Raw genomic sequence first — 13,325 nt, forward strand, 5'->3', positions numbered from 1 at the left:
TTTGAGCAAGAGGATCATGTGACAGGCCAAATTTTCTTTGATGTTGTAGGAAGTATTCTCCCTCCAGGTAGCTGCATGTCAGTGTCTAAATAAATATGGCAACCCATTACTTCACTCACAAACACACAGACTTGTTTCCCAAAATTTGAGACAATCAAATATGCATATGAAAGTGGCACCTTAAAGTGGCACCATAAAGACTAACAGATTATTCTTAACGGCAACCTGCAGGGTTGACTTCAGTGTGACTGTGTGGGTAAAGACTACTTGTAGAAGCAAAGGACAGATCATGCAAGACCCATTAGTACATGTTTCTATGATTTCATAATCAGAAAGGACTGTGTTTATCGTTTAGTCTCACCTCCTGCATAACCCAATATATACCCATTGACTCTTGCATCTAGTTCAGCATGAGTTATTGGTCTACAGCGTAATATTTTGAAGTATATTTTGTGAGTAGTAACACCAGCGATTTGAAACTTCATGTAAAACTTATCTTTCCTTAGTGTGTGCAGATTATTGGAAGTTCAGATTAGCAAAGCACTAATTAGCAAGAATATACTGCATTGTCGTGGAAGCATTATGATATGTTTATATATTTTATTGCCTTCCTGTAATTCACTGCTTCCTGTCAGACCAGCTGTAAATAAGACAGTTGTAGGGAAGTGTTTTAGCAATATATCTTAATATACATGGCCAGAACTACATGATGAGAGGTGTTTGCATTGGACAAGAAAGGATATAGAGATTGATAACAATACCTACCATTTTTTGCAAAAGGGAAGAAAGCAATACAACTTGTCAAATGTGCTCTTGAGATACGTTTTCAGTTATGATTTTTGGGACGTGCTGTTTAAAATAGAATTTTAATTATAACTGATCAGTTCAAAACAAAGGTTCTGAAACCTAGGAGGTGCAGAATTTTTGCACAGAAGACTATTACCCATCCTTGGAGTGTATTAGACTTCTTTTTAAAATAAGCTGCTTGTCCTGTTACAACTATAAAAGTATTGTAAATATATTTTTGCTTTAAATAATAAAATGAGACTTAGAGGAACATCTTTTCAGGAGCCTCAATGTAGCCGTTATGTTGAACACGCTTACTTGAACACCTATGTATTTTGCATGCATGGTTTCTTACACCCAACTTTGTCTGTACTGCAATAACTTTGCTCACTTGAAAAAAAAAAAGTTTAAAATTGTAGCTGTTACTTCTGAAAACTTCTGGGTTTGGGGATATTTTTAACCTTATTTTGAATATTTAGTGTTTTAAAAATCATCATGTTCTCTTTCAAAATCAAATTCGGATTCCAGATAAGACATTTTGTACGTTAAACCCTCTCATTCAAGTAGGAGGGTTTGTGCAGCACCATCATATATTTTTATAAGGCTTATAGTTGCTAGATTTTTGTATTCTATAATGTAATGAACTGAAGACTGACTAACTTATTATGGAACATTTTCTCTAACTTGATGTTGCAGGTGATAATCATATAGGTGGCAATAGCAGAGAGGGTACATTTAAAGAAACTGTAACATTAAAATGGTGCACACCACGAACAAACAGTGTTGGTAGGTACTGTATTTTCTGTAAATGTTTGAGAAGCACTTTCTGTCCTGCAGTACGTTTCCTCCTCCTCCTCTCTCTCTCCTCTTCCCCCCCACCCCCCATCCCCGCCAACGGCATATTATTCCCTGGTGATTGCACTACTGTTCCTCTGCTTTTTGTTTCCTATACCCAGTATCTCTTGCCACAGCTCTACTTTACTGACAGCCAGCAGGCCTCCAAAGAGGCTTCAACATCTACTGCTGTGATTCGGCCACTGTATGTGTACAGTCAGTATCTTGACAGACTGAATGCTCCTGATGCTGGCTAATCACTGACTTATTTATGTAGGAGAGAGGGGAAAACAGGATTTTTCTTCCTCTACCAAGCAAACTGCTTGCTCACTGGCAAAAAGTGTTCAGTAATTTCCCCTCCATTACTTTTCTGTGGTTTGCATCACCAGTTCGTAAATGTATTCTAATTCTCTAGTGACATTGCAGCTTTTTTCCTTCCCTTTCTCTCTCAAAGAAATTTCACAAACAAATCACTTCAACTAATTTAGGTATTTTGTAAGAGAAGCTTCAGGCCCTGTGTTTAGTGTGTGCTTTTCTATCTTTGCAACTAACCCTTTCCACATTTTCATTTTTCAGAATTGCATTATTGCACTGGAGCATACAGAATCTCACCCGTAGATGTAAATAGCCGACCTTCCTCTTGTCTTACAAACTTTCTTCTCAATGGTAAATTGTTTTCTTGGTTAAGCATTTTAAAAATTGTTAATGTTGCAAATCCCTTTTTTAAAGCATGTAGGTATATCCACATTGTACAAAATGTTAAGAAGTTAGATATTCACTTTATTCCAGATGTCATATGAACACCTAATCTGTGTAAAGGACAGTAATACAGAAGCAAGACAGTCCAACAAACATCTAGATAGATATTAACTGATAACTATATTTGAAGGGAAATGGAATAAAAATTACAATTTGAGTTTAAACCTAATAAAGGGGAGAAGAGATGGGAAAGAGAGAGGAATCCTGATTTTTTTTTTCCCCTAAATCCCAATATAGATTCTGTGTTTAGTAGTAATCATTTATTTTAATATTACCACTGTTCTTGAATTACAGTATAGCTGATTAATAATAATATGTTTGATCACAATGCTTAATAGTGTTGAGTGTTCTTTCTGAATAGAAATGTAATATCTAAGGGTTCTTCCATCAGAAAACTGGAAAATAGGTTTTCTTGCTCTTATCAGTTAAGTGGAAATTGTTCTATATTGCAAAGCATTTGCAAGTTTCTCTGAAACATGCTGCAGAGGTTCAGAATAGGAACTTCTCAATGTATTCCTCTTTCCCCCACTGTCTCTCATTCAAGAGACTATAAAAATATTTTCCCTTCTATTCACCTCTAAATTTGCTAACTTTCATTTTAAATTTAATCCAGTTTTGAGCTAAGGTAGCAATGATATATCCTGCCATATATCTATCTATCTATCGAGAGAGAGGGTAGGCAGCTGTCAGCAATCAGGACAGAATCAAGGATCGGTGACTACTGTCTTTACCACCCACAGTTGATCCAATTAGGTGATCATGTGACCTCCTACATTTATTTTCATATACTAAGAGGGCATTGTACCTGCTTGAAACTGACACACTAATTAGTATTGAGGTCAGCCAAGGATTTGGTTAGTCAGTTTATCATTCAACTGCTACCATAACCTTCACCCTCAAAAGAATATATTTAGTAGAGTTTTCTTGTGCATACTCTTAATTTCAAGAAAATAAGACATTTTTGACTTTTGTGAACATGAAATAGTGTCCCTTGAAACAAAGAAATTTAAGATACATTAGTACTCAAATATTTTTCACAAGATAGTTTTTTAAACTGTATATTTACCATGTCCTTAGTCTTCAATGAGAACAAGTTATGTGTTTGGGTCACTATATGGTTAGCATTGTAAACTATTGAAAATAATGAGCTGACCAAATAGAGTATAGCATTTCCATTACTTTTACAGACATTTATCTCCATAAGGATTATATTTTCTGAATGATCAAAAGGTAACAAATAAATTACGTAGTTTGAACCCTTTCTATATGATGCAAGAAGAGTGCTATGTTCCATAATAGCCTATCTAAAGGCAGGAATTAAAGTTCCATAGGAAACAATTGTAGGTCACTAATTTGAGTTTAGTAAGAGACCTACATTAGCTTAACACCGCTGGGGTTGGGTGGCTGGGTGGTTAAATATAAACCTGTAGAATATCTTTAAATGTAAATTGCTGTACTCAGTAGCTCATCAAACTGATCTCAATTTTAATAGGTCGTTCTGTTTTGTTGGAACAACCGCGCAAGTCTGGTTCTAAAGTAATTAGCCACATGCTTAGTAGCCATGGAGGAGAAATTTTCCTGCATGTTTTGAGCAGTTCTCGATCAATTCTAGAAGATCCCCCTTCAATTAGTGAAGGATGTGGTGGAAGAGTCACAGACTATAGGATTACAGTAAGATACTACTATTTTATATTTTTAGTCTTACTCAACAATTCATCAGAATTCAGGGGTGAGGAGTGAGGGTGGGTTGAAACAGACATTCTGTACTGTAAGAAATTGTAGGTCGCTTATTTTAAAAAAAAAAAATTTTTTTAAATGGCACACTTGGATCAACTATTTCTTCGTTCTATTATTGATAGTCAGCATTTATTGACACACACACAACCACTTTATAAAAACCTTCTGTCTCTATCCCACATCTGTGCTTGCATGCTGTAAGCAATATGAAATTTCTAAAATACTCTCATTGATTACTCTTTTTAAACACTGTTTATCTCAACAAAGGTTTGAAGTGGACTGGATCCAGATAGCCCTGCACCCAGCCCTCTATAAGAAGGATAATTGTCATAATGAGGGTCTTTGAGAATAGCTGGACTGAACAGATAAAAAAGAGCTGGATCTTATAGACTCAGGTGTGGAGGGGGCACTCTAAAGAAACCCATTTTACTCTTTTTAATTTGATATCCTCTGCATTCGGTGCCCATTAGCAAAAAGTGGCCTGTAAACAAACAGAATAAAACTTTAACATATGTAATTCCTTATTATCAATCCAAAGCAGAGCATTTGTTGCCACATTCTACAATTTTTTTTGAAGTTAAGCTTTCATGAAGTTAAGATTTGACAAACCTTTTCCTTAAATGCTTTCTATATGAATTCAAAGTAGAATTGCTCATAAGAATATTGAACACAGAGGTATAGTTTTTAGGGCTACATTCCTTTTCCTTTCTGTATTATTCATAAGGGAGGCAATGATGTTTGACCCGTTCAATGAAAGTTACTTTGTTAGAGAAGTTCCTAATTTTATCTTGTTTGGTTATCATTAGGATTTTGGTGAATTTATGAGGGAAAACAGATTAACTCCTTTTCTAGACCCCAGATATAAGATCGATGGAAGTCTTGAGATTCCTTTGGAACGAGCAAAAGATCAGTTAGAGAAACATACTCGTTACTGGCCTATGATTATTTCGCAAACCACCATCTTCAACATGCAAGCTGTAAGTGACCATGGATTTGTAACTTTCCTTTTCTGTTCTGGAGTATGTTTTAAAACTGTACTTGGGGGAAGAGTTAATATCAATAACAACTGAATAGCTAATAGCACGCTATAGAAAAATCAACCAAAACAAAATCAGTTAGAATAAGGTTTTGGCTTTCACTTTTGATTAAGTACTTTGTGTATATTTTACAACTATAACTCTGAACCCAAATGTCTCCCATTACATGGAATTGAGTTGGATGCAGAGCTGTTGGGTTAAGAGGAAGACTTCATGTAGTAATGCATGCTGGGGACACTTCCGAATGTAGGTTAAAGGATTTTTATTTTTTAATGTCAACCTCAGATATGCTTCTAAATCCCCACCCCCCCAACTAAATGCAGGTTTTGTTCTGTTTTGTTTTGTCCTGAAGGTAGTGCCGTTAGCCAGTGTTATTGTGAAAGAAGCTCTCTCAGATGAGGATGTGCTGAATTGTCAGAAAACAATATACAACTTAGTAGATATGGAGAGGAAAAATGATCCACTGCCAATTTCAACAGTTGGTACCAGGGGAAAGGGTCCAAAAAGGTTTAACATTTATTAATTTTGTTGTACTTTTGCAAAAAATATATCCCATCTGCATACATTCCAGATGAACCTTGTGTTTTAAGTTGGACAATCAAAGGTAATTTAGAGTCCACTAACCTACATACATGAGCAAAATAAATGTTGTATATCTTTTGGCTGCATAATTTAGAGCTGTAGTGCTATTCCCCTAGTTTCATGTTAAAGAAAAAACTCAGTTGTAACTGCAAATAACAGATTCAATCACATCTTATATTTAAGACCCTTTCTAGAGGGGAAAAAAAAATCACACAGAAAACACCATCTTGAGCCTCGCGTAGGGTAGAACAGAGGAAATGGAGGCACCACTGGACACATGGAAACCAGACCCTTCCAAAGCTATTGTATATTTAAAATATTTTTAATATTTGATTATCTTAAAAGTAGTCATTGTATTGTTGAATCATTTGATATAAAAGATGAAACTTCCCTTACAACAAATTTGGAAGTCTGTGATATCCCATCCATTGGAATAATGATTTGCGTTTCTTGTACATCAATCTAATCCTAGGCAGGATGGTTACCTGAGTATGGGGGGAAAAAAGTCAGCTACAAAAGCTACTTGAACTATTTAGTTCTGTAGTGTTATGTTATGATGATTCTCTATTATTTTGTCTTTAATTTTTGTCTAAGAGAAAAACATTAAAATTAATTTGAATCTGGCAATGAACAGATGGATTTCTACTTGTCTCAGCATTGAAAAGGAGGGTTTCTTCTTGTCTCTTGAGTTGGTTGGCTCAAGTGACTTTAATAGGTTTTGGCAATGTCTCCACAATAGCTTTGACCCAGGGAAATTAATGATTATGACTCAAGGGGAGATTTGGGTATTAGATTTAATTGGAAATTCAGGTTTGTTGGAAGCAACCGAGCATGTCCATGTACAATGCGGTTCTGATGCTTCCAAGAATGAAACAATACAATGTGATCAGAACTCCACTAAAAGGGAGTTAGAGAAAACCTACTTTTACTGAGACATTTTAAAAAAACTTAGGCTCAATCTACTAGACAGCAACCGTTTGAACTTTGATTATTTAATATATAAATGGCTCTTACAATCTGGAGGGTGGGGGAGAGAGAGTGTGTTTGTGTATAAATATGTGAAGATTTTATTTTGTGCCTGTGGATAGAGATGAACAATACCGGATTATGTGGAATGAATTGGAGACCCTTGTTAGAGCGCATATAAATAACTCTGATAAACACCAGCGAGTCTTGGAGTGTCTACTGGCTTGCAGGAGCAAACCTCCTGAAGAAGAAGAGCGCAAGAAACGAGGGAGGAAGAGAGAAGAAAAAGAAGACAAGTCAGAGAAATCAGGAAAAGATTATGAACTGGAAAAACCCTGGCAGGAATCAGAGAGGTGAATTTTTTGAATTAATATATGCTTTCACGTACTAGTATGTAATATACAGCACAGTCTAGCGCTAGAATTTTTAAAATGTTAAGTGATTTAATTAACATAATTTTAGCTTGTTTATAAAAGGCACACATGTAAGCAGTTACAGATAAACTCTTAAGTATCGAAACCCCAATTATCTGATGTTAAGATAAGTTTCCCAAATATGACATTTAGTTTCATGCTTATATTAAGGGTACACTTATAAATAGTTTAGAATGGGGATAATAAAAGAGAGAGAGGTTTTTTAATAAATGTTTAATCAATTGTTATAATCGCCAAAATAACAGTAAGTTGCTTCACCATCTATAGCACCTTCTACTGTTTTAGATGTATACCCATCCGTAACATAGTACATCTGTTAATAACTTTGTGTAAACAAACCCTAAAATGAAGTGTGACTGAAAACCATAGACAAATGAATTTTATGTATCCTGAACTCTGGCTGATCGACTGTTTAGGTGTCCTTATAGACATTTAGATGCTCCAGGTTTCTCTGCACTGAGTTTTGTGTAGATGAGCGTCAAGGTTTATTGACTCTGGACCTGCTTTCTATCCCTTAAGAAACAAAAAGTTGTCCTGTTAGCTGATATGACATATATGATCATGAAGGATCAGTTAATCAGTCTAGTCATTAATTTCTTAGTATCTTTTTCTTTCCTCTCATTCAAACTTCTCTTCTAAAGAAATCATAAAGTTGAAACTCCTAAAAAATGGTTAATCAGCTCTAAGCTCAACTTGTATGTGCTGTTCTATATGCGTGCATGGCCACTAGGAGAAGATGGATGTTTTGGCCTGCAGTGTTGTGAGCGTGCTGATGATACTTGGATCTACCTGTGCCTGTGGTCAAGTCCAATACTATGATTTCCTCTCTTTCCTAGTGTGAGAAAAAGGTAGGGATGCAGATGACAGCAAACTGGTTCAGGCTCAAACCAGGAGTCGTCAGTAGATTTGGGTTGTCCAAATGGTTTGCAACAATTGCACTTTTAAATCTCTAGCACAACCAATTATCACAATAATGAGTGCAATATAAATATTAGTAACAAATTGAAATGAGATTGAGTGTCAGGTCATTCTCACTTCCTTTTGGTCTGCATCCAAGAAAATACTTAGCCAATGGCTTTTCTGGTTATTTTCATCAATCTTATGACTCACAAAAAAAAGCAATTGTTATACTAGGACAGATGTTATATGAATAAACTTGAAGAGTGCTGTAAATGAGAAGTTTGTTGTTGATGCTCTCTGATGTCTCACCTTCCCCCCCCCCCCCTTTAAGATTAAAAGGTGTATTGGATCGTGAAAAAGAGGAACTGGCAGAAGCTGAAGTTATAAAAGATTCTCCTGATTCTCCCGAACCACCCAACAAAAAGCCTCTTATTACAATAGATGAAATACCTCCAGTGGAAAAAACAAAAGGTAAGTAAAAAAGATTGCAACAGATTTTGAAAAATAGTAAGTCAGGTAAAATTGGTGTGAATTGCAAGATATCCTATATGGTTGTCACAGCATTTCCTATTTGCTTGAATAAGATAAAGGTGTATCTCTTGAATATCCTGTATGTAAATTTAATCATTCAGTGCTAATAAGAGTCGTGGCTAAGTCTTTATACACAAAGTGGGTGAAGAGAGGGAGTCAAGCAGAATCTTACTCTGAGCTGAACAGTTTTGGTCCAGGTGGAGGGATGAAAAACAAGCTGTGAGGTTGAAGGCTTCAGGGGAATGATACGTAAAGATACAAAGCCTCTATGTTCCTGATTTGAGTTCCATCTGATTGATTGCTGTTCCTCAAGGGCCAGATTGTGATAGTTTTAAATTTTGGTTACTACCTTACATTGTATGTGATCCCATGGATTTCTGTGGAATTACATCTGGAGTAAGGAGCTTCTCAATGTGCCCAAAGATCACAGCCTCGTCCTAATCTAGGTAGTACGTTTATTGAGTTCAAAATTCATTTCCTTGTATAGAGATGTCACTAATGTAGAATAAAGAGCCATGAGGGTAACACAAAGGAGAGCAGAAGAGTTACTAGTAAATGTAAAATATATTTATTTTGGGGTAGTGTGTCTTTATAGAAAAGAACCCTCACCAAATAAAGTGCTAAATAAGGCATAGTGGTGAATACCAAGCACCATACACGTATAGGGGAAAGAAGGCCACAAAAAACAAGTTACAGGCAGAATGAATGAGCCGTAGCAGGGGACATCAAATGGTTTTATCCTAGAGTGAGGAGTCAACTGCAGAAGAGTTGAGTCTTGGAGAGATTTGAAGAGTTAATTTTAGTTTAATTAGAAAATTCTGAATTCTGAGAGATGTCTTCTGATTTTTGTGCGTGTATAATCTATTGATCAGTGGTTTTCAACGTATATGTCTAAGGGGTCTGCAAAAGATTACTATGAAAATACAGTTTCAGATCCCAGAAAGGGCATTGTTTTTCTGATCAGTCAAAAGTATTTGAATACCCCCACCTACACGTCAAAACCCAGAAGTATTGTTACCACCATAGTTACCACAGTTTAGTGCCCTTTTTCGCATTGCATCAAATGCCATGCTGAGCATGTGCGACATTTACAAAACGTCAGTTTTCAGGCCAAGACTTCTTTGGCAGGGGTTTGAAGATCACTGGTTGAATTTCCAAAAGGGTCCACACTTTCATTTGAAAATTTTTAGGGGTCCACAAATGGAAAAAAAGGTTGAAAATCACTGTATTAGATAATTGACATACTATATAAAATGGAATATTTTGGTGTGGTCTGAAGGTTTTAGTGACAGCTGCATTATGCAGACCTGGAGCTAGAGTACTGTCTGGAGCAGTCTGCAAAAGGTAAAGAGTGGGATCTGGTAGTTCACAGACTGAGATTCCCCTCCTCCAATAAAACAAATGCTGATGGAAAGCTCAGAGGTCTCTGTTGCTGCCCACTGTCCTTGGTAGTTCTGGGTGGGGAATTTTTTTTGGTCTAGTGGGCCACCATTCTTGCTGGCTGAACAGCTGTATTTCAGAGCTGTCACCAGTGGCTGGTGTTGAAGACATTGACCACTTGACACTCTCTCTGTCAATCAGCGGGAGAGACCAGTCTCTAGCCTGGGATATCAAGGAGCAGAACTGCCTCCTTTGATGGCCCAATTACCATATAATTGCAGTAGAGCAGTCACAGCTTCAGTTCTGTCTTTGGGACAAGGTTTGATTGATTTAGAGCAATTCCTTGTCCCATTCATAACCTGCAGCAGACAATAAACCATACAGAACTAACATAATGTGAGGAAAAGTAACCTCATAACCTCATACCGTCTAAATCTCCCACCTGTTTGTAGCTGTCATGTTCATCTAACCTACACTGTAAGTTTCTTGGGGTAGGGACCATGTCTTACATTGATCTTTAATGTGCTGTGGTGGTGCTGTATAAATAGTATAATTTGTTTGGTAAACTTATATTGAATTTAGTATTTGAGAATTCATTAATCAAATCCCCTTGATTCTATTTTCAAATCTAATCCTAGGGCCAATGTCCTTGCTGTCTTTGTGGAGCAATAGGATTAATACAGCCAATTCTAGGAAACACCAAGAATTTATTGGTCGTCTGAACTCTGTCAACAATAAAGCTGAGCTGTATCAACATCTTAAAGAGGAAAATGGGTTCGTATTGCTGAATACATAATACATTTTATAAACAGTCAATGTGCTATATACAGGAACAAATTAGTCATCGTAGTAATTTATTAAGAGGATTCCTTACCTCTTGCATTAATAAAAATTTAAATTTTTTTTTATAGGAAAACAATTTAATAATCTCAGTTTTCATCCATTTGCCCCTACTTCATTGCAGTCCTCCCCCTAACTGAGCAGGGCTGAATGCCACCCTGTTGTCTTGAGGGGATTGCTTCTTACCATCTATCCCAGTGACTATCTACACAGCACAATCCTCCTTATGCTTAGAGGGGGCCAAGTAGGAGACGAGATTAAGACCCAAACTCCCCAAAACAGTATCTCCATAAAAGTAGCTAAATCAAACATGGCAGAAATAAAACCATTGCGTCTTGAACAACACATTAAAGGAATAATAACATCTCCTGCATTCCCATAAATCCAACTGCCATCAAGTAATTATTAGAATGGGAGTAGCCAACAAATTGAGCAAAAGGATAAAAATAACAGGGAAAAATGTTAAATACTGTTAAGGAGTTGACAGAAACTGGTACAGCTCTAGAGATTCAGAGAAGCAGACCCTCCACAGTCAGACACGAGTCTGTCTTTTGTCTTGCCTTTGTTGATCACTGCTGGAGTCAATAACGTAACATCAGTCTTAACTGTGATATTTATTATATGGAACTTATTGCTCATTTACCCTAGTTGTAAGTGGAAAGTTGCCTGAAAGCAAAGTTTCCTCTGGTTTAATGATTACTGCATAAAGAAATCTCTAAAAAGATAGTGTTGGGGTACTAGAAACTTATAAATAAATGTTTATATAAAACCACAGATTTGCTTTTTATTTTTAATCATTTGAGTGCACTCAATTGAACTATATGCTCTAACTGGCCAATCTTCCTGATATATTTTTATATTTCAGAATGGAAACAACAGAAAATGGAAAAGCCAGCCGGCAGTGAATGTTGGTTTTTAAGAATATGCTTGGCCATATTTCATGAATATTTTATGCTGGATTTGATATTGGTACCATTTCAGTAAGATTGTATAGATCTGTTGCTTTGATTGGTTTTACATTTTTCTAATTTTTATCCTTTTTCTATTAAATGTAAAATTTGCATATTACATTCAGTGAAATGTGTCCAAATGGGATTTGTCTTGAAGTATCTTATAATCATATTTTAGGAGGAAAGGATGTTTCTCCTGCAACACACACAAGCAAACCTGTGAAATGATACAATCAGCTTTTTTAAGTCTATTGTTTAATATTGAAAAGCACAGTATTCATGCATTTTTAAAAACTTATTTGAGCTTTTTTTCTGTTGTATTGATACATTTTAGCTCTATATGAAACTCCTCTAGAGGCCACACTCTAGGAGAAGAGAAATATAAAAATGTCTAAGTACAGGCTCTTAATCTGGAGTTCCTCATTGACAGTGTACAGTTCCAGATCAACAGTTGGGCAGTGGGGTAAGAAATGGTTTAAAACCTTCACTAGAGTGTAAATGATTGGGGTGAGGGCATGAACTTCTTAAACAAGATTAATTATTAATTTCATCAAGAGAATTACTCAGTTTGAAAGCAAAGCTTTTCTAGTTGCTCTTTATGCCATAATTAACAAAAACCAAATCCTCGCCTTTAACTATTAACTGGCTGCTACCTTCAACTTGCCATCCACAGGAGTGTACAGAAAGAGGCTGTGGGGTGTAAAATAAAACCCACTTCAGAGAACAGGGCCCAATCGATTATTCTTTCTGTGGCCATGCAGCAGAGTTACTCCAACCTTTGCTGAATTAACTTCCTTTTGCTTGATGGCAGCTAGTAGAAACAACTGACTTGGGTATAGTACAGTGCAAGATGCTGTACCATGCTCTTACTTTAGTAAGAAGGGTAGCTGGCACATAGGCTTTTCTTCTAAATAATTCAGTATGTCACATAGCCAAGTTTCATTAACTGAGAAAAGTATGAAGGCCGCAGATGATGATGATGGTGATGGCTGGATCAAAACACAAATATCATGTGAGTACTCCTTACTTACATTCGTAACTGCTGACCATTTAGCGGCATAGAAATAGAAATAAAAGAGAGAGCTTCAAGGTGATTACATAGCAAGTATAACGAAAGGTAATTACTAAGTAAATACATGGTTTATTTCTTTCTTGATATATGATGATTACTTTTAGAGTCACCTGGTGTAATTATTTAAGTAATCCATAGGATCAGTTAATAAAGAGTACTTGCATGATATTTTGTCTGTCATGTTTTACATTTATATGGAGATTGCGAAGGTTCTCAAAGCTTGGTGTCACACTGCTGCAATCCAGTTACCTTTGGGATGGGAAGGCAACCATTTCACAGCACTTCAAAGTTTTCCCTCCCCCAGCTGTTTGACCAAAGACGCTGGGGCAAATCTCTGCATTTGTTTAAAAAAAAAAAAAAAAAAAAGCTTACAGATGTTGAAAGTCCTCTCAGAGCAGACAGGACTGATTTTTATAAGGTCTCATTTGAAAGATCTCTGCAAAGACTCCCTATTCTTGAGAGTACTTTAGAATCTTTAATGGCCACAAATACTCAAGTCCTTCATTTCCACCTCTTA

General features: G+C 36.2%; 1 protein-coding gene across 7 annotated transcripts in view; it reads left to right on the forward strand.

Annotated features, from left to right (window-relative positions):
* Window positions 1-12,976, forward strand: part of INTS13 (integrator complex subunit 13) — a 31,533-nt gene extending 18,557 nt beyond the window's left edge. For 5 of the 7 annotated variants that reach the window (XM_073317448.1, XM_073317438.1, XM_073317477.1 and 2 more), the window contains 9 exons: window positions 1,483-1,572; window positions 2,197-2,286; window positions 3,872-4,050; window positions 4,923-5,093; window positions 5,506-5,660; window positions 6,824-7,054; window positions 8,367-8,506; window positions 10,585-10,720; window positions 11,652-12,976. In XM_073317448.1, the coding sequence (XP_073173549.1) occupies window positions 1,483-1,572; window positions 2,197-2,286; window positions 3,872-4,050; window positions 4,923-5,093; window positions 5,506-5,660; window positions 6,824-7,054; window positions 8,367-8,506; window positions 10,585-10,720; window positions 11,652-11,691 (1,232 nt within the window). In that variant the 3' untranslated portion in view covers window positions 11,692-12,976. The remainder of the gene's footprint in view (window positions 1-1,482; window positions 1,573-2,196; window positions 2,287-3,871; window positions 4,051-4,922; window positions 5,094-5,505; window positions 5,661-6,823; window positions 7,055-8,366; window positions 8,507-10,584; window positions 10,721-11,651) is intronic. The other 2 variants (XM_073317487.1, XM_073317497.1) reach the window with 2 other exon arrangements.
* Window positions 12,977-13,325: the final 349 nt, after the last annotated feature.

The sequence above is a fragment of the Lepidochelys kempii genome, chromosome 1 (genome assembly GCF_965140265.1).
Source record: "Lepidochelys kempii isolate rLepKem1 chromosome 1, rLepKem1.hap2, whole genome shotgun sequence".
NCBI lineage: Eukaryota > Metazoa > Chordata > Testudines > Cheloniidae > Lepidochelys > Lepidochelys kempii.